The 22,255-nt window shown below is 39.2% G+C and overlaps 1 protein-coding gene across 1 annotated transcript in view; it reads left to right on the top strand.

Annotated features, from left to right (window-relative positions):
- Positions 1-11,131, top strand: part of LOC127584729 (microsomal triglyceride transfer protein-like) — an 81,977-nt gene extending 70,846 nt beyond the window's left edge. The window contains exons 15-18 of the mRNA XM_052041636.1: positions 1,962-2,183; positions 4,085-4,209; positions 6,325-6,495; positions 8,057-11,131. Coding sequence (XP_051897596.1) covers positions 1,962-2,183; positions 4,085-4,209; positions 6,325-6,495; positions 8,057-8,192 — 654 coding nt within the window. The 3' untranslated portion in view covers positions 8,193-11,131. The remainder of the gene's footprint in view (positions 1-1,961; positions 2,184-4,084; positions 4,210-6,324; positions 6,496-8,056) is intronic.
- Positions 11,132-22,255: the final 11,124 nt, after the last annotated feature.

The raw sequence follows: 22,255 nt of genomic DNA, 5'->3' as shown, positions 1-22,255 counted from the left end.
TCCTAGATACTAGTGTCTAAATTGGGAGTGCTGTCTCACAGACTGTTGATTCAAGCCACAGTTTGACAGTAATTATTTGGACAGAATTGTACCTTACAGACAATATGTCAGAATCTTCCTTCTCAGTCCCTGGGTATGGCCTGTCCCACTAGCAACAGAGATCCACCAGAGGTGGTGGCACATTAACTCCAGATATCACACAGTCTTATACCCTTCAAATCAAACATGTGCAAGGAAACCTCCTGATTACCACCTACTGTCCTCCCTCTGATGAATCAGGGCTCCTTCATGTTGAAGGACACTTAGAAAAAGCATTGCAAGTAACAAGTGGAACTAACAAACTCTGTTGGAGTTTTCAGCATTCATCACTAAGTGACTCAGTAGCATCATCTGTGACCAAGCTGAGTGAGTCCTCAAGAACATACCTGCCACAGTTCTGGTCTGTTAGCTAGTGAGTGAACCAAAATGAGCATAAACCTACTTCCTCACCAGTCCATCTTTGCTGATGAATCTGTCCATGAAAGCACTGGTAGAAGTAACCACCTCACATTCCTCATGGAGACAGCATCCTTTATTCCCCACTGAGGTCATCCACGCTTGTGCTGTGTAATATTACAATCATGCTTAATGGGATGGACTCTGAAGACAATTGGTAACTCAAAAGTGTGTATCTATGAAGTGCTGTGGACCATTGGTAGCAGTGGAAATGTATACCGTCTTAATTGATAACCACTCTACCATTACATCAGGAGATCTACACTTGTCTAATAAGGAGTGTAGAAAACCATGCCAAGCAGATCTAGGCATACCTGTAAATGATGAGCTACTAGCCAAGTGAAACTGAAACATAGAACTACATGATGCCCAACAGAACTTCTAGGCTAATGTCTTTGGTTATGTCCTTAATTTTGCCACCAAATATGGATTCATTTTCTAAGGATTCTGCATCAGCATCCACCCCTCTTTTCACTTCTTACTATATTTAATGACAGTGTTGTGGTTTATTAAGTCAATTTTCAGAGCTTTTTCTTTAAAGTCAAAGACTTACCATTAATGATGTTGAGTTTGTTCAAAGAGCATGAGACAACTATTCTACTGTTTGTTTTAGTGATAATTTTCTGATGATAAGATTCTCTATCGCTTAGAGGAGCCATGGAGTCTGACAATCCAATTTCAGATGGGATACTAAGATTTATTGGAGAATTCAAAATAACTTTTGTTGTGTCTGATCAACAATAGGCAACAGAAATTCTTGTATACTATGGGACAAAACCAAACTAGGTAGATACCAGATATCTGAGATAAAAACAGAAAATGGTAATCAGGAAAGGCACAAGAGTTAACCTTCCATCATCTACACGGTACAAATTTACATGGAACAGGAACACCAGACTCCAAAGGAGGGTGAGATGATTATAATAAGGGAATGCCACAAGTGTCTGTCCATAGCATTTTGTGGCAAAAGAAATGTAATGTTTGCAATATTTGTAAATTTTTGACATATTTCTGAAAAAAATCTGTCCTCACTTAGACTTGTTACACTGCCACCACCCCATCTCACCCTCCTCCAAACACCCTACTTTAGACTTCCCTGCACTTCTGCAATTCCAGTGCACTTGACACAAAATGTAATGATTGAGTCACTAACCATACATTTGTACTGTCTCAATACCTCCCAAGTCTAGCCAATCAGTAGAAGGGTAATTTAAACCAGGAATGTCCAAATTTTGAGCTAAACTACTATCAGGCGGCATGTGTGATGCTAAAATTAACCCCAGTGCTTCTGGAAGAGGATAGAAAAAATTTATACAGAGCCCCCACTCTTAATTCCAATAGAATAATACATGGGATTGGCAATGTGATCTTGGGAGGTTCCAGTTTTGACTTGACCTCGTACACCTATCAACGTTATCATATTGGCATGGTTACTTATTGCACCTACTTCTTCACATCTGGAATAGGTATCAATTGAAGCAAAAGGTCTGGACTCATTCTTCAAAGAAAGCTCTACTCAGGATGATGATGAAATCATGGCCGGTATGTCAGTGATTCTCTTCGATGTCCAGTTCCCTCCAGCTGTATTTTTCCAAGGATACAGTGATCTAATGGAGAAGCTCTGGTCAGTCACTGAAGAACCTACAAGTATAATAAAAGGATCCATTTTACTTATTGACTATCAACAGGTAATGAACTTAAACACAACCTTGATATTACAAAATATCTTATTAACTCACGTAATAAACATTTTCATTAATCTGGTGTAGTCAATAGCAACAGTGAAATAGGATAATTGCCTTGCCACTTCCATTATGATTTTATGGATTTCAAGTGAATTAATTGAGAAACAAAACAAAATAAGAGAATACTGGAAAGTGATGAGGTTAGTAAATAAGCATAAGAGCACTGATAAGTTATTGTTTTGGGTGTGGGCATATTTCAAAAACAGAAGCAGTAGTTTGGAATGTTAATGTAATGTGAATCAGGAGATGGGAACACACATATGGAGAGAGGAATCGTAAACATAATGATGTTACAGATTATCCGTCAAGTAACCCAATCAGCTTTACTGCTTCATTCATGATTTTCCTTCCCTCATAAGGTCAGAAGTGAATGTTCTCTGATGATTGCATGGTGTTCAGTTCTGTTTGGAACATCAATAGATGAAGCAGTCTATTCCTGCATTCATCTAGATCTGGACATCATACAAATTATGAGCAGGAGTAGGCCATTCAGTGTCTCAAGCTTTCTGTTCCATTTAATGAACTCATGGCTGATATGAAATTCATATTCATGTTTATCCAGGGTAACCTTTCATCCTCTTACTTTTCAAGTGTTTGTCTATTTCTCCCTTAAAAATATTCAAAGACTGCTTCCACCATCCTTTGAGAAAGGGAGTTCTAAACACTCATGCCTCTCCAAGAGAAAATAAATCTCCCTATCTCTGTCTTAAGTAGTTGATACCTTTTTAAGCAGTGAACCCCCAGTTTTAGATTCTTCCAAAAGAGCACATATCCTCTCCACATCCACGCCTTCAGAATCTTGTACCTTTCTAATTCTAAATTCCAGCAGATATAACCAGAAATGGTGTGATAAGTAACAAAAGTGCAAGGCAAATACAATCTCAAGCAAAGGAGAGTCTAAGCACCAAACATTGATGCTTAGTAGGAAATCCCCCACTATCAATGTTCTGAAGGTGAACTTAGATCAGAAGTTCAACTGGACCAGCCATATTAATAATGTGGTTACAAGAGCAGGTCAGTGGTTGTGTATCCTGTGCTCAGTGTCTCATCTCCTGATGTTCCAAGGTCTTTCCAGCTTCTCGAAAGCAGGAGTGTACTGGAATTCTCTCCACTTGCCTGGATGAATGCAGCTCCAATGTCTTAAGAAGCTCAACACCATCTAAGTCAAAGCATCCCACTTGATTGACATCCTGTCCGCCACCCCAAACATTCAATCCTTCCACCACCAGTGCCCTGTGGCTGCAGTGCGTACCATCTACAAAGTTTATTGCAGCTACTCATCCAGGCTACTCCAACAGCCTCTGCCAAACCCATGATCTTTACCACCAAGCAGGACAAGGGCAGGTGACATGTGCAACACCACCACTTGCAGGTTCCCCTCATCTGCACACCATCCTGCCTTAAAAATTCAACCATTCCTTCATTGTTACTAGGTCTAAAACCTGGAATACTCCATCAAACAGCACTGTGGGAATAACTTTACCAAAAGAACTGCAGACATTCAGGAAGCTGGCTTATCACTACCTGTTCAACGGCAATTATGAATGGTTAATAACTGCTGTTCCTCCCAGTGATTTACATATCCCAAGAAATTTAAAAAAAAGCTGAGAAGTGCGAGACTTTATTAAAATATGAGAGATTGAAAATATATCTGCAAGATGTGAAATTAAACACAGTTTGAAAATAAGAACAATCAGTGTTCGCCATGTACCCTTTACATTTAGATTTGGGATGTTTAAAACTACATGTACATAATGGGCATAACACGTATTTCTACTGCACCTAGTGCAGATCGAACACATTTTTTCACAGTTTCAAAGCATTCAATTTCCTCTTTCCTGCAGGCATTCCTATTGCAGTCTGGCCTTCTAGCAAATGCTGAATTCGAAGGGGGACTTGGAATTGATGTTTCAGGCAATATTGAGCTCAGTTTATGGAGTCAAAAATGTAAAACCAACATCAGAAGCAGGTATGGAAGTAAACATAATGAAATCAGATCATTGAGTTTCTTTCCTTATTAATATGGCATTGACATAGCTTACTAAATAATCCTTCAATGATAGGGTACCTATCTTGATTCCCAACATATAATCAATCTGTGGTACCTCTAGCTCAATGATTTTCACTATTTTTCAAGTGGGGGTCACTTTGGCAAAAAATTCCTGAGAGCCACATCAAGTACTAAATTAACACATTGTTTGCCACCCCATAATAGCTCTCTCTCCCTCTCTCTCTCATACTTGCTCTTTTTACTTCACACTCTATCTCACTTCACCTGATTCTGTGCCTGCCCTTCTAATATATTTTGCCATTGTCTGTCTGTCTCTCTCCCTCCATGTTCTCATCCTTGTTTATTTCCTCACTGCTTCCCCTCTCTCTTTCTCTGCTTCTCTGTTTTTCCACTCACCCACTCTTCACTGCCTCTGTGTCTTGCCCAGTCACACTAATTTTATCTTCCAAACCTCTCTACCCCGGTTAATTCTGCGCCTCTATTGCTCTCCCTACATCCCTCTATATTTATCAATTTTACTGGCTTTCTGTTTATCTCTCCCATCCCAATTTCAACCTGAAAATCTCTCCCTCTTTCTCAATGTCTTTCTCCTTTTCCATCATTCTCTCTCTCTCCATCTCTTTCCTGGCTTTGATTTTCTCCCTCTCCTACATTTTGTCATTCTCTCACTTTCTCTGTGGTTCTATGTCCCTTCTATGCCACTGTCTATCTTTTCTTCTTTGAATCTTTTGTTTCTGATTTCACTTACTATGTATCTATCCCTCTCTCATGCACGCTTTTTCTTCATATCTCTTTCTCACATTAAACTTCATTTGCCAAGTTTTTGCCCAATCATTCAGTCTATTGATATCCCATTTAAGGTTCACAATATCCTCATCACAACGTGTCATCGGCAAACAATTAGCAAACTTGAAATCTTTCCTTTCATTGTCCTGTAAGGTGCAAGAGATGGTAAGATTTCAACCTCATTCCATGGTCCAAGGAATCACAATCAAGGCTCATACATGATGAGTAACCACCAGGTGGAGACTGCAGATGATTACTATTTTACTATCCTAGCTTGAGCCAGCTCCTCCTAGGAAGAAAGTGTAAGGAAAGGTCAATTTGTAACAAAATTAGACTTTGCCATGTAGCTTAACAAGATGAGAGCACTTGTATTAATTCTTTGAAATACTGGTAAATATGTTTTCTTTGATTTCAGCATAAAATTCCTCCACTGAAGCAAAAGGAATTCTATTTTCAGTGAGAGTTGCACTTCCAGTCTATAGACTGCTGTCAATATATCAGCAGAGAGACCTTGTATTTTTGTCTACACTTACTCTTGTAAATTGATAGGTCAACAATTCCGATTCCATTTTTTTCTGGTGTCATCTCTCAGAATAGGCATGTATATTTTGTCCTCTACGCATCTCAATGGTATTCTTAAGTTTCCTTCCCAAGCCCATTGTCATATATATATATATATATATATAAAACGTTATATTAAATATCATATTTAATTGCCCCAGAGGATTCAAAGCTATTTCCAGCCAATGAAGTACTTTAGGAAGTGGATTGGGATCAGATATATAATTTACCAAAGTACTTCCCAGAAATTCTATCAGACAAAATTTGATCTTGAGCCACAATACAAAAAAAGTTAACAGAGATAACTAAAGCATATTTAAAACAGTAGGTTTTATGGAGTTCGTTAAAGGAAGAGAAAGAGTGTCAGTGTGATTTAGCAACAGAAGCTAAGACCGGAATTGGCTGAAACACAAGTGTCGGTAGTGTAATGAACAAAATGAGGGATGCTACAAGTCTTGTTCCACATTCAGTGTCTCTCTGCTATCCACTATCTTAATAGTCTTTGTTCTTAACTGGTCAGTTGATATATAGTGGATATCTACAGTGCTAAGGAAATTAGGCTGTAAACTGCTGGGAATTTAATAGTTTAAGATTTGTAAAATTTGCCTGACCAAAATGGAAAGGTGAACAATTGACTTGGAAGCATTGTACCTGCTTATCTATTGCTTGATTAGACCCTTAAATAATGTCTTGTTTAACTCGAATATTTTTCCATTTGGTCTGCAGAGGGGCACTGGTGATTAATTCTATAATCAGAGTGGACACCACTTTTGTTCAAGTAGGAGTGGAAAGCAATTCTGAGGCTACAGTTTCTTTGGATTTTGTCAGCTCTGTTAAATTTATAGATTCCCCAATTCTTATTTGTCTACAACTACTGAATGGGCCATTCAAATACAGGTAACTCTTCTTTCAGTACCTTCTCCTGTATTCCCTTTACCCATTAGTTTCAAGCATGAAGCTTGTTCCACTACCAGCTTTGACCAGGGCCCTAATACTCTTTAACCAAGGTATTCCTCTGCTGTTAATTTTTTTTCCCAGTATTGCACAAATTGAAAGTTTTTTTTTCCAAATAAAACATGATTGAAACCATTACCAGATCATTTCAGCCCACTCTGGAAGCTTGATTAGGCATTTATAGGTGCATGTCATTGCTATTTTCACATCAGGCACATTTTTTTGGAACATTGCATAGGAAATTGGACCACCATATCTTGGGGATGCCCATCATGGGTACACACGGTACAATATGGTCTTACTTCTACAGGGCCAGTATGTGTTGCTGACAGGCAAGGAGATTACTCAATTAGGGGTGGGGAAGTCCAATCCAGTACTGCACCCTCACCCAACTAGCCTGATCTCAAGCCTGAACCATGCCAGCTCATGAGCCACCAGACTTGATCCCGATCCACCTCTACACTATAGTTTCTACACCATACCCTCCACAGTAAATCCCAGCCTCATAATCCCCCAGTAAACTCCTCCTCACCAATGGCTCCCCTCAAATACTGATCTACAATGAATTTCTGCCCCCCTCCTTGCCAGGGCACACCATAGGCCTATTTATGCATGTGGTCACCAAGCTTACCAGCCTTGCCTCAGCATTTTCAACACTGGCCTGCTGCTGCACCCATCCAGCAACTTCATTAGGGTACACTGAAATTTTGAGGCAATAACATGTAATGAATAAATCGGAGAATTTGGAGTGGAACTAAGAAATATTGCCTGCACAAAACACCTGCATGAATTTTGGGTACCGATCTATTATTTTTTGTGGTGGGATATGCTGCATAGTTTCTGCACAGAGTAAAATGTAGATAATTCCATATGTCTGGCTAATAATAGCTAGTTATTGTTTGGATCTTTTTAACATTTATTTTCATTCGTGCCACCTTCCCTATTCTCAGGATTTTTCATAGCACATACCAGGCAATTAATTATTTTTGAAGTAGTGAGTACTGTTATAAATTGGAGGAACACAGAAACTAATTTGCTCTTACTAAGCTCCCACAAGCAGTGAATGAGATGAATTACTGTTCAAGTTCTAAGTGGTATTGTTGGTTGATGTATAAATGTTGGCCATGATATACAGAGAATTCATATGCTGTGCAATCTTTTTCTATCAGCTGAGCAAACAGATAGGTACCTGAGGTGAAAGACAATAATTCTGTGAGTGAGGTTTTCACTCTGTACAATATAGAAATGTCATCCTGGATTACAGGTTTAAGAATGGAATGGGGCTTGAATTTACAACCTTTTGACTCAATGTGTGAACTCTCAGCTAAGAATAATTGCTCTCTGAGGAGCTAAAGATTGTTTATCATCAAACTTATTTTTTCCTTTTATAAGGCTGGCTCATTTGGAATTAATATGTTGAAATATCTCTATTATTTTGAAAATTGTTCCTAACTACAGTTCAAACAAACTTTTGAAGTTGAGTCTTAAATTGTCTTGTTTTCAGAGAGAAGGTTGTGATCTACAAATCATTTCAAGAGCATGTAGTGTTTATCAAGAGGAAGAAGCGAACATGGACTGTTCAGGGAGCAGAGTTGCCTCTTCATCGAGCCAATTCAGAAATGTGTAAAAAGCTGTTCTAGGTTTCATCTGGGTGCTGAACTGGTTTGGCATGAAGTGCTCAATGAAAGAGTAAAATTAGCTGGATGGAGAATTTCCCGTGAACTGCTCCCTCCTCTTTGCCAAAACTTTGCCATTCCATAAACCCCACTTAGCAATGGCTGTAACATTAACAATATAACTGTTCTTTGGCAGGTTGTTAACCAATCCTCTGGGTATGATCATTATTATTATTACATTTGTGTTTGATTTAAAAGAAAAATGCAAATATGAAAATCAGTAAATGCTTTAGGACTTCAATCACAAATATCCTCCAGATCAAAGTACACTTTTCTGTGATGTTAAAAGTCACTTGTCAAAACTACCTTATTTAATTACCTTACCAGTGTTGGTTAATCTTTCAAATCAAGAATACAGCATTTCATATAATTCGGTCTCCCAATTCCTGACCTATGCTTCGAATTTTTTTTTTGCCTTTTACCTAGTTTTTCCTTCTTATTTTAATCATCTTATCTGTTGAATTCACTCCCATGTGTTCGTCAATTGCAAGGTCAGAGCAATGGGGTTTGACTTAGCTGCCTATTTATGTTGAGCAATTAAGAGGTTGTTGAAGTTGCAGTGCATGTTTCAAAGCATATAAGGTGTCAGTTAGCTGAAAACGGAAATTGAATTATCCAAATGCCCACAATCACACACCTCCCAAAAATTGATTAATTTGGTTCCTATTGCAACTTCAAATTCGATTTACTTAAAATAATTAAAACCTATTGTTTCATTGGCTTTCATCCATTGCTAATTGCTTATTTTTGATTTGGATAAAGGCTACTACATTTGGAATACTGAACTCACAGCAAAATAATAAATCTTCCTTGCTCTTAGCGGTCAATATAACTCTCCAATCTGAAAGGAAAGAGAAAGAAAGTTCTGGTAATACTCAGGGACTGCAGATAGAGCACAGAGTTAGAAAACAAGCACATTTTAAGTTTCTGATAAATGGGATGGAGTTGGAGTGGTGGGGTGGGTGGGGTGGGCGGGGGGGGGGGGGTTGGTGGTTGTTGAGTGGATGGAGAGATGTGGGGAGTATGGAGACCAAAGAATAACAGAATGCAATAGGAACCAAATTAATCAATTTTTGGGAGGTGTGAGATGCAGGTTTAAAAGGGGTTGTGAGCGCTTGTTAACCTCAGCTGATATGGAGGGGGTATAAATGGAAGATGAATGAGAAAAGGGGAACAAATTAGATCAGTGAGGTACAAAACACAGCATCTGCTAGAAGTCTGAAATAAAAAAAGAATGTTGAGAATGCTCAGATGGTAAGGCAACAATTGCAGACAGAGGAAAACTGAGCTAACAATTGAAGTTGATGACCTTACATCAGAACTGGGCAGTTCTGATACCCATTCCTTCTAGATTGTATCTCTAATTGTTGATTTCTATACTGCTAGCAGAAAATGCTGGGAATACTCTGCTAGTAAGGTAGCATCTATGGAGGAAGAAACAAAGTTAATGTTTTAGCTCAATGATCTTTCATCAGAAATGGGCAACATTAGAAATAATGTTTGTAATACCATGTCTCTCTTCATCTGCACCCTATTTCAGACATTTCCTTTGTCTCTCCTTCCTTTCCCCTTTCTCTGCAACTTTTAACTTTTCCCAGTTCTGATGAAACATAATGGTCTGAAATGTTAACTTTGTACGCCCAAACTGCTGAGAATTTCCAGTATTTTCTGCTTTTATGTAAGAAGGATAACTGATTTATTATAACCTGATTCATTTCATTCCCCATGTTCTTGACAAAATTTAAAACAACAAACATTTACTGAAGACTATTAATCACCATTGAATATGTTAATTTGCAACAATATGCAATGGAGTACTCAGCATATAAATTAGAAGCTGCTTCTTAGGCAGTCCCTTGGGATTGAGGATGACTTGCTTCTTCTCTGGTTTTGTGGGTTCTAAGGTGGCCTGTGAAGATTTTCACAGATAGGGTAGGAAGTGGATGACAGGGTGGGTGGGTAGTTTATTAGGTAATGCGCTTCTTCTGCCACCTACAGTGAGCTTCTGTATGCTCACAATGCACAGGCTGGAGGTACTCAATACCATCCCAAGTGCTTCTTCTCCATGTTGACGTACCTAGGAATCAGTGAGGATGTTGCACTGCTTCAACGAAGATTCCAGCACATCCTTGAATCCTTTTCTTTGTCTGTCTGGTAATCCCCTCTCATGACGGAATAGAATTTCTGTTTTGGGAGTCTGGTGTCAGGCCTGCAAATGACACGGCAAGCTCAACATAGCTGACTGTGACCAAGCTTCAAGACATCGCAAGGAGCATTAGCGTTACACTTAACATCCACAAGACCAAGGTTCTCCACCACCCTGCCTCCCACTGCACTCCTCTGATAATAAAGATTCATATGGTGACTCTAGAAATCTCATATTTCAGAAGCTCTCTCTCTGTGAAGGCAGACATTGATGATTAAATTCACCACTGCCTTCTATTTGCCAGCACAGACTTTGGTCAATTGAGGAAAGGGTATTTGAGGATAGATCCAGCACCAAACTCATGGTGTACCAGGCAGAAGGGATCCCTGTGCCCCTGAGACATGGACTACCTAGAGAAAATGGTACCTCTGAAAAATTCTCCAAAATTACTGGAAGGATGAGCAAACTAATGTTAACATCCTCTCCCAGGCCAATATCCCCAGCATTGAGTAAGCAGAATACAGTACCATTGACCTTCAAACTCTGAGGGGCCAAAGACTTGAAGGATTTTTCATTTGCAAACTTAATTTTTTAAGACTATAATCAATCTGATGGCAGTCAAAACTATGTATAGTTATTCTGATTGTGATGTGCTTCATTGAATTATGCCTGTCTTCAAGAATTGAACTTCTTATTCACAATTTGAATTTTTTAACCTGTTATAAAGATATCAACACTTGTTGTATCATTTCCTAGAGATTTCACGACTTGATCTTTTCCTTCTTCCACCATTGTTCTATCCTCCAAAGTACTGCCTTCCTTTTGGAGAGAACAGACTCCTTGTTATCCAATTGGATCAATATTAACTGGTAGTCAAAAAGCAATTTTTTGCATCTCTGATATATATGGACTACTGATTGTCAATGTGTAAAAAATATGCTTTATTGCCCTTCTGATTAATGTTCGGTGCATGACAACATGGGTTCAGTCCTAGAGGATTGACAGCCCTAAACAGACAGGAGGAAAATGACCTTTCCTCACTCTAGCAACAACATGTATATCGATTGCAAGGGGACTGCGCTGTGGCTCATTTTCTTGCAGAGGACCAACTTTCCATTATCCATCTCTTGTCCCTGATAAAAATGAATGATTTAATTAATTTGCTTAAGTTCTATTTAAAGGCAAAGGCAACCCAATGGTTTTATCAAGAAGAGAATGTATAGGATGAAGAGCTGCCTCCTGACGTTCAGGCATCCAGAGTGTTGGGGTCTTACTCTGGTTCATAATCCATAATAATTTGCAGCACAGAACTGCCTCTAATTTTGCACTGAAGTTTACTGCTTCACCCAGGAGATGAAGCAGCCAGATGTAGGAAATGGAAATATAACACATTTAAGGTACTATTCTTGAGTATGAATTAATGAACATTGTTAAGGTGGAAGTAGAAGGGTATTTTTAAAAAGACCTTCACTTTATATGGCACTTTTACAAGACAAGATCTCTTTATTAGTCACATGTACATTGAAACACACAGTGAAATACATCTTTTGCATAGAATGTTCAGGGGGCATTTTATTGGAAAGCTGTGTGATAGGAGGATAAACTGGATGGGTTTTCCCCCATTTTAATGTGCAGTCTTTTTCCCCCAGAGTTGAGGAATCAAGAACTAGGGGGCATAGGTTTAAGGTGAGAGGGGATAGGTTTAATAGGAACCTGAGGGGCAACATTTTCACCCAGAGAGAAGTCAGTATATGGAATGAGTTGCCAGAGGAAGTGGTTGAGGCAGGTACATTAACAACATTTAAAAGACACTTGGACAAGTGCATGGATAGGAAAGGTTTATGGGCCAAACATGGGCAAATGGGACTAGCTTAGATGGGAATCTTGGTTGGCATGGACCAGTTGGGCCAAAGGGCCTGCTTCCATATCCTATGACTATGATTTAAAGAAAATCAGAAAGAAGCTGCACGTACCTACATGGATCAGCTTGGTGATGATTGTGGAATTACTGATGATTATTGACGTTGTGAATTGCAATAAGTCTAAATTACATCTTTCAGAAAATTACATTTTAGGATGTAGTGTAATTTGAAACATGGCAATTGAAGCATCTTTGGGAAGAATAAGTGTCTTTGAACTTGCATGTCTTTGACGTTTCCCAATATTCCCTCAGCTCATGTTTAGGTCTATTGTAGACTAACTGGTAGAGGTCATTTGCTATGATTAATCAATAGCTCCATCATCATTGTCTGACGTGACTACCAGGGTGGTAGAAGATGAAGTATATGATCTTGGTCTTTCTCCATTGAGCATTTTCTATGTGTCGTAAACATCGTGGAGAAACTGCAAACAAATCTTCTTAATAAAGTAATACTCATCGTTGGTTGTAGAAAACAGGATAATTATGTACAATCTTGGAGAAGGTTGGTCAGCATTTAAACAATCACATGCAAAATAAAACAGAAATGGACCATTTCTTTTATTCTGTGTGGGGATGGTGCAACAACCCTAACCATTCCAGAACCTGCGAGAGGAAAAAGTAAATTCATTAAAAATCCAAAGTCCCAAGAAACTCTAGCAAATTTCTGGGAGACACTAAGCATTTTAATGATATGCAATATACTGTGGGTCAACTAAGTCTTTGGAGCTCACTGAACCTGTGTGATTTCGTTCACGTGTAATGCTCTGTGTAACAGAAATATTGAGACTTGGACTTCTATGCATTATGCCAAATTTCTCATCATAACCTTGGCCAACTTTAGCAACTTACTTTGTATCTCTAAGGAAATCACTAACCTCCATTGCAAAAGCTCAATGGAAATTCCAGGTGATAATATCATTAACATGGCTTTGGAAAAAAATTTGGAGAAAACCCACACTTTCCTGATGGCATTAAAGTTTCATCCCTTTGCTGACAAATAAAATTACCTTTATCTCTACCAAATCTTGAGTCCTAATCTCCTAAATGTTTTTTAGAAGCATCCAAAACTTGGTACCATACTTCAGGGAGGATTGTAGAGAATGCAAAAGGGCCCAAGGATGGCACTTGGAGAAACCAGAAAAGCTGCAATTATTTTCTTTAGAATAGACCAAGTTAAGGGAAAATTTGATAGAAGTGTTCAAAATGGTGGGGAAAATTTGTTTCTTGGCAGGAAAGTCTGGAACTAGAGGGATAAAACAGCAACCTTAACATAGAAAAATATTGCATAGTGCTTCACAGGAATATTATCAAACATGAGGTAGTACAAACAGCTTAAAGAAATAATAGCACAAGTAAAACCTTAGTCAAAGAAATAGGTTTTAAGGAGCATCTTGGAGCAGAGTGGGAGTGAGGTGGAGGATTTTGGAGTGATGGCTTCTAGTGCATAGGTTCGAGTTAACTGAAAACATGGCCACTAGCGGTGGGTCAATTAAAATCATGAATGCACAGAGACCAGGGGTAGAACAGTGTATGGTTGTGAGTGTGGAGGATGTTACAGAGAGAGAGAGGATTAGAAAACATGATTGAAGCCTTTCTTAGCTGTAAGGCAGTGATTTCTGTGAACATTGATAATTTATGAAGCTTGGTGTGAGTCAGAGCACAAAGATTTAAAATGATTGGCAATATGTCCAGGAGAGTAAATGCAAATATTTTTTTTATTATGCTGTGAGTTGCTTTGATCTGGAATTTGCTCTCAAAGAGTCATGGAAGCAGATTTAACATTTAACTTTCAAAAACAAATTACATCTTTCATTAAAAAGGAGGAATTAATAAGGTTATAAGGCAGAGAAGCAGAACTAACTGGATTATTTTTCACTAACAAATAAACTGAACAGAAACTGTACACTCTCCAAATTAATTGTTGTTCAGTGCTGTCTGAGTCAAAATCACGAAGTTAAAGCTGAAGACAGATTCAGATCTCAATAAGTTGTAAACAAAGATCATCTCACAATGGTCCAATATTTATATAGTCCCTAAAATATTTAAAAAGCTGATTTAAAATCATTCTGCTTGGTAGATTTGGTGCAATAACAGTCCAGAATTTGCAGTATTTACTGCTTCATTCTCACCTGCCATGACTTTCTCCACTTGAGTGGTCAGGCATTTTTAGAAGAGGCCCTCTTTCCAGTAAGAGAACCAAGTTTTATAATCAGTTTGCTGATGTCAAAGGACAAAATTTATGTTGGACACCCCATCAGTAGTGGAAAAGCTGCTGGAAAAATGATGTGTCTTTATTTACCTTTTCATTTTTATTTTCTGCATCTCCCCACTCCCTCCTGTCTTGGACATTGGTATCCACCTCAACAAATGGGAAAGTTTTCAATAACATAGGATCAACCCTGCCAATATTAGTCCCATTCCCAAGTGTGGCTCAGGTACTGCAGTCAATAGCAGAGGGAGATTGTACCGCCCTTCACCCACTCAATATCCATCCAGGATTCAAACCAAGCCATTAAGATACCTGCTTGATAGAAGTCACATGAACGACCTTACAACACTGTGGTTTTGAAATGCTCTCAGCCTCGTCCTTGAATTAATCATTATTTGTTTAAGCTGTCTAGTCATTACGCTGGTTTTGAATTATCAATGTCTCTGGTAGGCTGCTCAATGTACTGGTCTGAATCTGCAGCACTTTGATAAAGAATTAGGCTCTCCATTTAAATCTTGAGGACCCACTGCTCTTCCTTGTTGATGACTCATTTCCTTATGTTCTTAAACCTTGTTATCAGGTGAGTTAATGATTCCACGTAGTAACCGTGTCTATAGCAGAGTCGTAATTCTCTGGTATGGGAAGGGAAGAACAGGCCGAAGAAAATGCAGATGAAATTTCAAATCCTTGTGTCAGGAAGCAAAGGGGCCACTAGGAACTCAGATGAACAAAGTGACGGATTGAAGAAATCCATTCCCCTGTGGGTGTTAATTCCATTCTTGAGTCTCAGAAAATAAGACCGTAAAACAAAGGAGCAGAATTAGGCCATTCGGCCCATCGAGCCTGCTCCGCCATTCAATCATGGCTGATTTATTTTTCCCTCTCAACCCCATTCGCTTGCCTTCTCCCCATAACCTTTGACACCCTTACTAATCAAGAACCTATCAACTTCCGCTTTAAATATACCCAATCACTTGGCCTCCATAGCCACCTGTGGCAATGAATTCCACAGATTCACCACACTCTGGCTAAAGAAATTCCTCCTCATCTCTGTTTTAAAGGGACGCCTTCAATTCTGTCATACAGATCATTAACATACAACGTGAAAAGTAGTGGATCCAACACCGACCCCTGCAGAACACCACTAGTCACCAGCAGCCAACAGAAAAAGCCCCCTTTATTCCCATTCTTTGCCTTCTGCCAGTCAGCCAATCTTCCATTCAGGTTAGTACCATTCCTGTAATCCCATGGGCTCCTATCTTGTTTAGCAGCCTCAAGTGCGGCACCTTGTCAAAGGCCTTCTGAAAATCCAAGTAAACAACATCCACTGACTCTCCTTTGTGTACCCTGCCTGTTACTTCCAAGAGATTTGTCAAAATGATCCATTCCTGGTTAATAAGATGAAGGAGAGGGATGCAGCTCATTATTAAAGACGTATAAAACTACACTTCGGGGGAGGAATGGCAGCCTCCTCTATACTCCCAACCCCACTCTCCACCCTATTCACACAAACACATATGTGCTTCACCACTCACAACTCACACTTTCCAATCCCCCACTATGTCAAGATGGAAAATTGAATGTATTGCATCTGTGATTTATGGGCATGTACAAGCTAACCCAATCATAAACTTCATGAAATCACAATCATACACTTTACTCCAATCTCATACTATGTGACTGATAACTGCTGGAAATTGGGATTCATTCAATTTTACCATACCTGGTCCAGGAGCAAACCATCATTGCAGAGATAAGTTCCAAGTTCATATATATTATCCAATCCAAATTAGTCGATTGATGTAAAATTGGAAATGGAAAATTGGCTGTACTGTACAAGTTCAGTATGGGACATTTTATTTCCCTTAACTTTCCAAACCTGGCTAACTGACCTTCAGCAATTAAAATATTGTCCATTAAAGATCCATGGTAAGGACTTGGCTGATTCTAAAATAATTGGAAACTTGCATTGAATCCAAACGATTCAGATGGAACTTCCGGGAACCACTGGGACTCCTTCGCAGTGAGGCAGGCATGGCAACTTTTCCACAGCAGCTTGAAATTAAACATCCACTGTGGATAGGCAGCTAGGTCAGGGGCATTACTAAAGCCATCTGTCAAAGACTGAGATTTAACTACAGGGTACTGGTGGAGGAAGGGAGGGAAAGAGAAATATAGGGGAAGGGAGGGAAGGGAAGAGGGGATTGGACTAGTGTTTGCCTTTTTAAATAGGAATTCAGCTGCCATGTATAATATCTAAATGAGATTCACTTTAACCTATAAAATTTCCTGACCTACAAAGATCTAATCCTGGCTGGTACAGAATTAAGGATTTCTTTGTTTCAAAACCACTAAATAGAAACAATGGCCCAGACTTTTAAAGTGGCTTGTCACAGATCTCTCAGTTAACTTAGCTGACAGAAAATTGGAAAAAACCTCCCAGTGGGTGTATATGGTACCACAGGAGTCATTTCCAGTGAACAATACAGGCCCCATTCTTTTGGAGTACAATGTTAGCCGTCTTAAGACAAGCATGAGCATGATTTGAACCCTTCTGGTTTGGAATGTTTTTGATTAGTGATGGGCAAGATGGCTTTGAACACATAGAACAGTTAAGCAGGGTTAGATGCTGAGCAATGGGATAGTAAATGCAAGAAAATAAAAGACACTGCAGATGTTGGAAATCTAAAATAAAGACAGAAAATGCTGATACTGCTCAGCTGGTCAGGTAGCCTCTGTATAAAGTGTTTCAGGTCCAGAACCCATCATTAGAGGATAAATGCATGCGTGGCTGTTTGCAAGACTGGTTTGTGTATGGTAGGGGTCAGGAGGAATTTGCCATTTTGGCATATGGGTGTATTTCTGGAGGCCAACCGAACCTCAGTGATGGAAATTTCCTTGCAACCACATGAATCACTTCTCTCCCACTGCTGGCACATCCTTCCATCAGCTTTCTCTTATATTCTGCTTTGCGTGTTCAACTTCCACTGCTGCCAGTGCTGTGGAGTGCACAATAGACCTTCACCATCCTGAGACTGGATGGTGCACAAGAACTTGAGAAATAGGAGCAGGAGTAGGCCATGTGGCCCCTTCAGCCTACCCACCATTTAATAAGATCATGGCTGATCTGTTGTTCAGCTCCATGTTTCTGATAATTCCCTATAACTCTTAACTGTCCAATACACCAAACGTTTGTCTATCTTGGCCTTGAATGCATTCAAGATATAAATTATTAGGAGTAGGCCATTCAGCCCTCAACTCTGCTTTCCCATTTAATAAGGTCATGACTGATCTAACTATAATTTTAACTTTTCATTCCCATCTCCCCATGATAACTTTTCAAACCTTTACTTATCAATTATCTATATACCCCATCTTAAAAATATTCACTCTGGTTCCATCACCATTTGAGGAGAAGAGTTCCAATGATTCACAAGCCTCTGAGAAAAACAAAAAATGCTTATTTTATTTTTGTTTAGATAGTAACCCCCAGTTTTGGATTCTACCAAAAGAGGAAACATCCTGTCCACGTCCACTAATGTCAATTCCCTTCAGGACCTTACATGGTCCTCTCACTCTTCTGAACATTGATGAATACAAGCCTAACCTGTCCAACATTTTCATAGAGGATAACCTGCACATTTCAGGAATTAGTCAAGAAAAGCTTCTTTGAAATGCTTTGTCTGATTCCAAAGTAAAAGAAAACTTAATTCAAGTCCAAACAATTCAGATAGGACTTCTGGGAACCACTGGGAGGACTCCTTCACATTGAGGCAGGCATGGCAACTTTTCCACAGCAGCTTGTAATTAAACATCTGTCGTCGATAGTCAGCTAGATCAGGGGTATAACCAAAGCCACCTGTAAAAAGTAAGATTTAACTATGGGGTGCTGGTGGAGGAAGGGAGGGAGAGAGAAATATAGGGGAAGGGAAGGAAGAAGAGAGAGGGAACTTAGGTAATGAGATAAATAATGCATGCAGTTTTCCAAATGAGATCTCATCAATCCCCTGTATAACTGAAGAATTAACTTCCTACTTTAGTATTTAATTCTGCCTAGAAATAAATGGTAACATTATCAGATCTCCTAATTACTTGCTCAATCTGTATAACAGCCTTTTGTGAATCTTGCACTAGGACACACAGATCCCACTGCATCTCAGAGCTCTGAAATCACTCAGCATTTAAATAATAAACTTATTTTGTTACTTTGCATGCCAAAATAGACAGTTTCAAGTTTCCCACATGATACTCTGCCATACCTTTGTCCATTCATTTAGCCTATCTGCATTCATTTATAGGTTGCTCTTCACAACTTGATTTTCTATATATCTTCATGTTACCAGCAAATTTAGCAACTATACCTCCAAGTCATTTATATAAATAGTAAAATGTTGAAGCTCCAGCACTGATCCTTCTGGCACACCACCAATTTCATCTTAGTAACAAGAAAAAGACTCATTATGCCTACTCACTATTTCTTGTTAGTTAATCTCCTTCCACATGGAAACCTTAACTGCTACTCCATGAGCTTTGATTTTCTGCAATAGCCTTTGATGTGGCACCTTATTTTTTTTTTATTTTTTTTATTTACAGCATGGTAACAGGCCCTTCCGGCCCAACGAGTCCACGCCAGCCTTTTTTTTTTAAAACCCAAATTAACCTACCCGTATGTCTTTGGAATGTGGGAGGAAACCGGAGCACCCGGAGGAAACCCACGCAGACATGGGAGAACGTACAAACTCCTTACAGACAGCGACGGGAATCGAACCCTGATCGCTGGCAATCAAATATCTTCTGGAAATCTAGGTGTAGTACATTCATCAATCCATAGTACATGTCACTTCTTCAAAGAAACATGATTTCCCTTTCACAAAACTATGTTTACTTTGTTTGGTTCCATAGGATTTTTCTGAGTGGCCTGCTATAATGTCTTTGATAATGTCTTTGAAAAGTTGAGCGAGCTAGGGCTTTTGTCTTTGGAGCGACCCAGGATGAGAGATGACTTGATAGAGGTGTGTAAGGTTTAGAGGGGCATTGATAGAGTGGACAGCCAGCATCTTTTCCCCAGGGTGGCAATGGCCAATACCTGAGAACATCAACTTAAGGTCAGAGGAGGAAAGTTTCGGGGAGATGTCAGATGTAGGTTTTTTTTTACACAGAGAGTGGTGGGTGCCTGAAACGCACTGCCAGGGGTGATGATAGAGGCTGTCACAATAGGGACATTTAAAAGACTCTTAGATAGGCACATGGATGTAAGAAAATGGAGGGTTATGGGAAGTGTAGGAGGGAAGGGTTAGGTTGATTGTAGAGTAGGTTTATATAGGTCGGCACAACATTGTAGGCCAAAGGGCCCATACTGTGCTCTACTGTTCTGTGTTCTATAAAAGTTTCAAACATTTTCTCTATAAAAGATGTTAAGCTAATTGGCCTGTAGTTTCCAGCTTTATTTCTCCCTTTTTGAATAAAAGAGTTGTATTTCAAGGAGGGTTTCGATCTAATGGAACCATCTCCAAATGTGAATTTTGGAAAATTAAAGCCAGTGCATCAAACTATTGCTTTAGCCACTTCAGTTTAGACTTTAGGATGAAGTCCATCAGCATTAGGAGACTTGTCGGTCAGTAGCTTCAACAATTTGCTCAGTGCACTTCCCCAGATTGTAATTTTCCTGAGATTCTCCATTCCAATTCCTGAATTATCGCTATTCAAGGATGTTACATATTCTCAATAGTGAAGACTGATGCAGAGTACCTGTAAAATTCATCTGTCACCTCATTGTTTTCCATTATTATTTCCTCGTGCTCATTTTGTGTAGGACCAGCACTCTGCTAACTCTGTTAAAACCTATCATATCTTTTACTATTTGTTCTTATATTTCTGAATATTTTGTACTCCAATTTTTCCATTCCTATTAATCTTTTTTGTTCTTTGCTGTTTTTATATTTTGCATTTTGTATTTGACCTACCAACAGCATTTGCAGAGTTATACGTTTTCTCTTTTAAGTTTGATACAATCTTTAACTTTCTAAGCATGGATGAAGGGTCCACTCCTTGCAATTATTCTTCCTCATTGGAACGTATCTATTTTGCGTATTGTAAAAGATCCCCTTAACTATCCGCCACAGCTTGTAGGTTCTTCCTAATTGTTATGTAATCTTTAATATTCAGGGCCCAATTTATTTCCTCCTGTAGCCATTTCTCGGCAGTGCCTACAGATGATTAAGTCTCCACAGCTCTCTGCAGTAGAGGATTCTAAAAATTCACTGAAAGTTAAAATTTGTCCTCGTCTGTCCCCCTGTTCTGAAACAATGCTTCTTAGTTCTCGATTCCATCAGAATCTTGTATCTTACAATAAGATCGTCTCTTGTTCTTCCAAACTCAAATAACTATGGGCCCAGCTTTTCCTCAAATAACTATGGGCCCAGCTTTTCCTCATCACTCAGCCACTTCATTTCCAGGAATAAACCTAGTGAGCTTTCTCTGAATTGTCTCCAATGCAAATTTATCCTTGCTTAATTAAGGAGACTAAAACTGTATAGAATATTCCAGGTATGGTCTCACCAATGCCCTTTATATTTGAAGTGTATTTTTATACTCCATCTGCTTTGTATTGAAGGCCAGCACCCCATTTCTTTCTTGTTTCAAGAATCTACATGTTAACTTTGTGTTTCATGTTTGAAACCACCCAGATGTCTCACTTCTGTAATCCCTCTCTCTTTATACAATATTCTGATTTTCTATTCTTCCAACCAAAGTAGGTACTTATATTTCCTCACGTGATGCATCATCTCCATTCCTCCTTCCCCTTTCTCCCTCCAGCAACACTTAATAGATAAATCTCAATCTTTGATGGATGCTCCTCAGCTAACTTCCTGTTAAAGTAGCTAAAAACCCATCCATCTCCTGCTGAAAAATTATTCCTCTGCCAACTCATTTCACCTGCATCCCTTTGGAGACACTTTGCGCCCTCATCACAATTTGCTTTCCCATCAACCTTTGCATTATCAGCAAATTTAATGACAATAGAACAGCATGGGAATGGGCCCTTCAGCCCACGATATTGAGCCAAATTAATTAAACGTTTAACTAAACTAATCCCTATGCCTACACAATGTCCAAATCCCTCCATTCTCTGCAATTTCTTGTGCCTATCGTAGAGCCTTTTAAATTCCTCTATTGTATCTGCCAGCACCACCCCTGGCAGCGCATTCCAGGCACCCACCACTCTCTGTGTAAAGAACTTACCCCTCTCATCTTAAATGCATGTCCTCTAGTATTAAACATTTTGACCCTGGGAAAAAGATACTGGCTGTTTACCCTATCTATGCCTCTCATCTTCCCTCAGCCTTGCTGCTCCAATTCAAGTATGTCCAAGCACTCCTTAAAGAACATGCCCTTCAATCCAGGCATAGTCCTGGTAAACCTTTTCTGAACCCTCTCCAAAGCCTCCATGTTCTTCCTATAATGGAGCGACCAGAATTGAATGATGTGGCCTAACCAGAGTTTCATGAAGCTGCAACATAACTTCCTGACTCTTGAACTCAATGCCTCGACCTATAAAGGCAAGCATACCATATGCCTTCCTTATAGCTGTGCAGCCACTTTCAGAGTACTATGGACTTGGATCCCAAGAACCCTCTGTATGTCAGCACTGTTCAGGGTCCTGACATTAACTGTGTATTTTCCTTTTACATTTGAACTCCCAAAGTGCAACACCTTATGCTTGACCAGATTAAACTCCACGAGCTGTTTCT

Source organism: Pristis pectinata, chromosome 30 (genome assembly GCF_009764475.1).
Source record: "Pristis pectinata isolate sPriPec2 chromosome 30, sPriPec2.1.pri, whole genome shotgun sequence".
NCBI lineage: Eukaryota > Metazoa > Chordata > Chondrichthyes > Rhinopristiformes > Pristidae > Pristis > Pristis pectinata.
The sequence above is the reverse complement of the archived record's forward strand: the minus strand, read 5'-3'. Positions and strand labels throughout refer to the sequence as shown.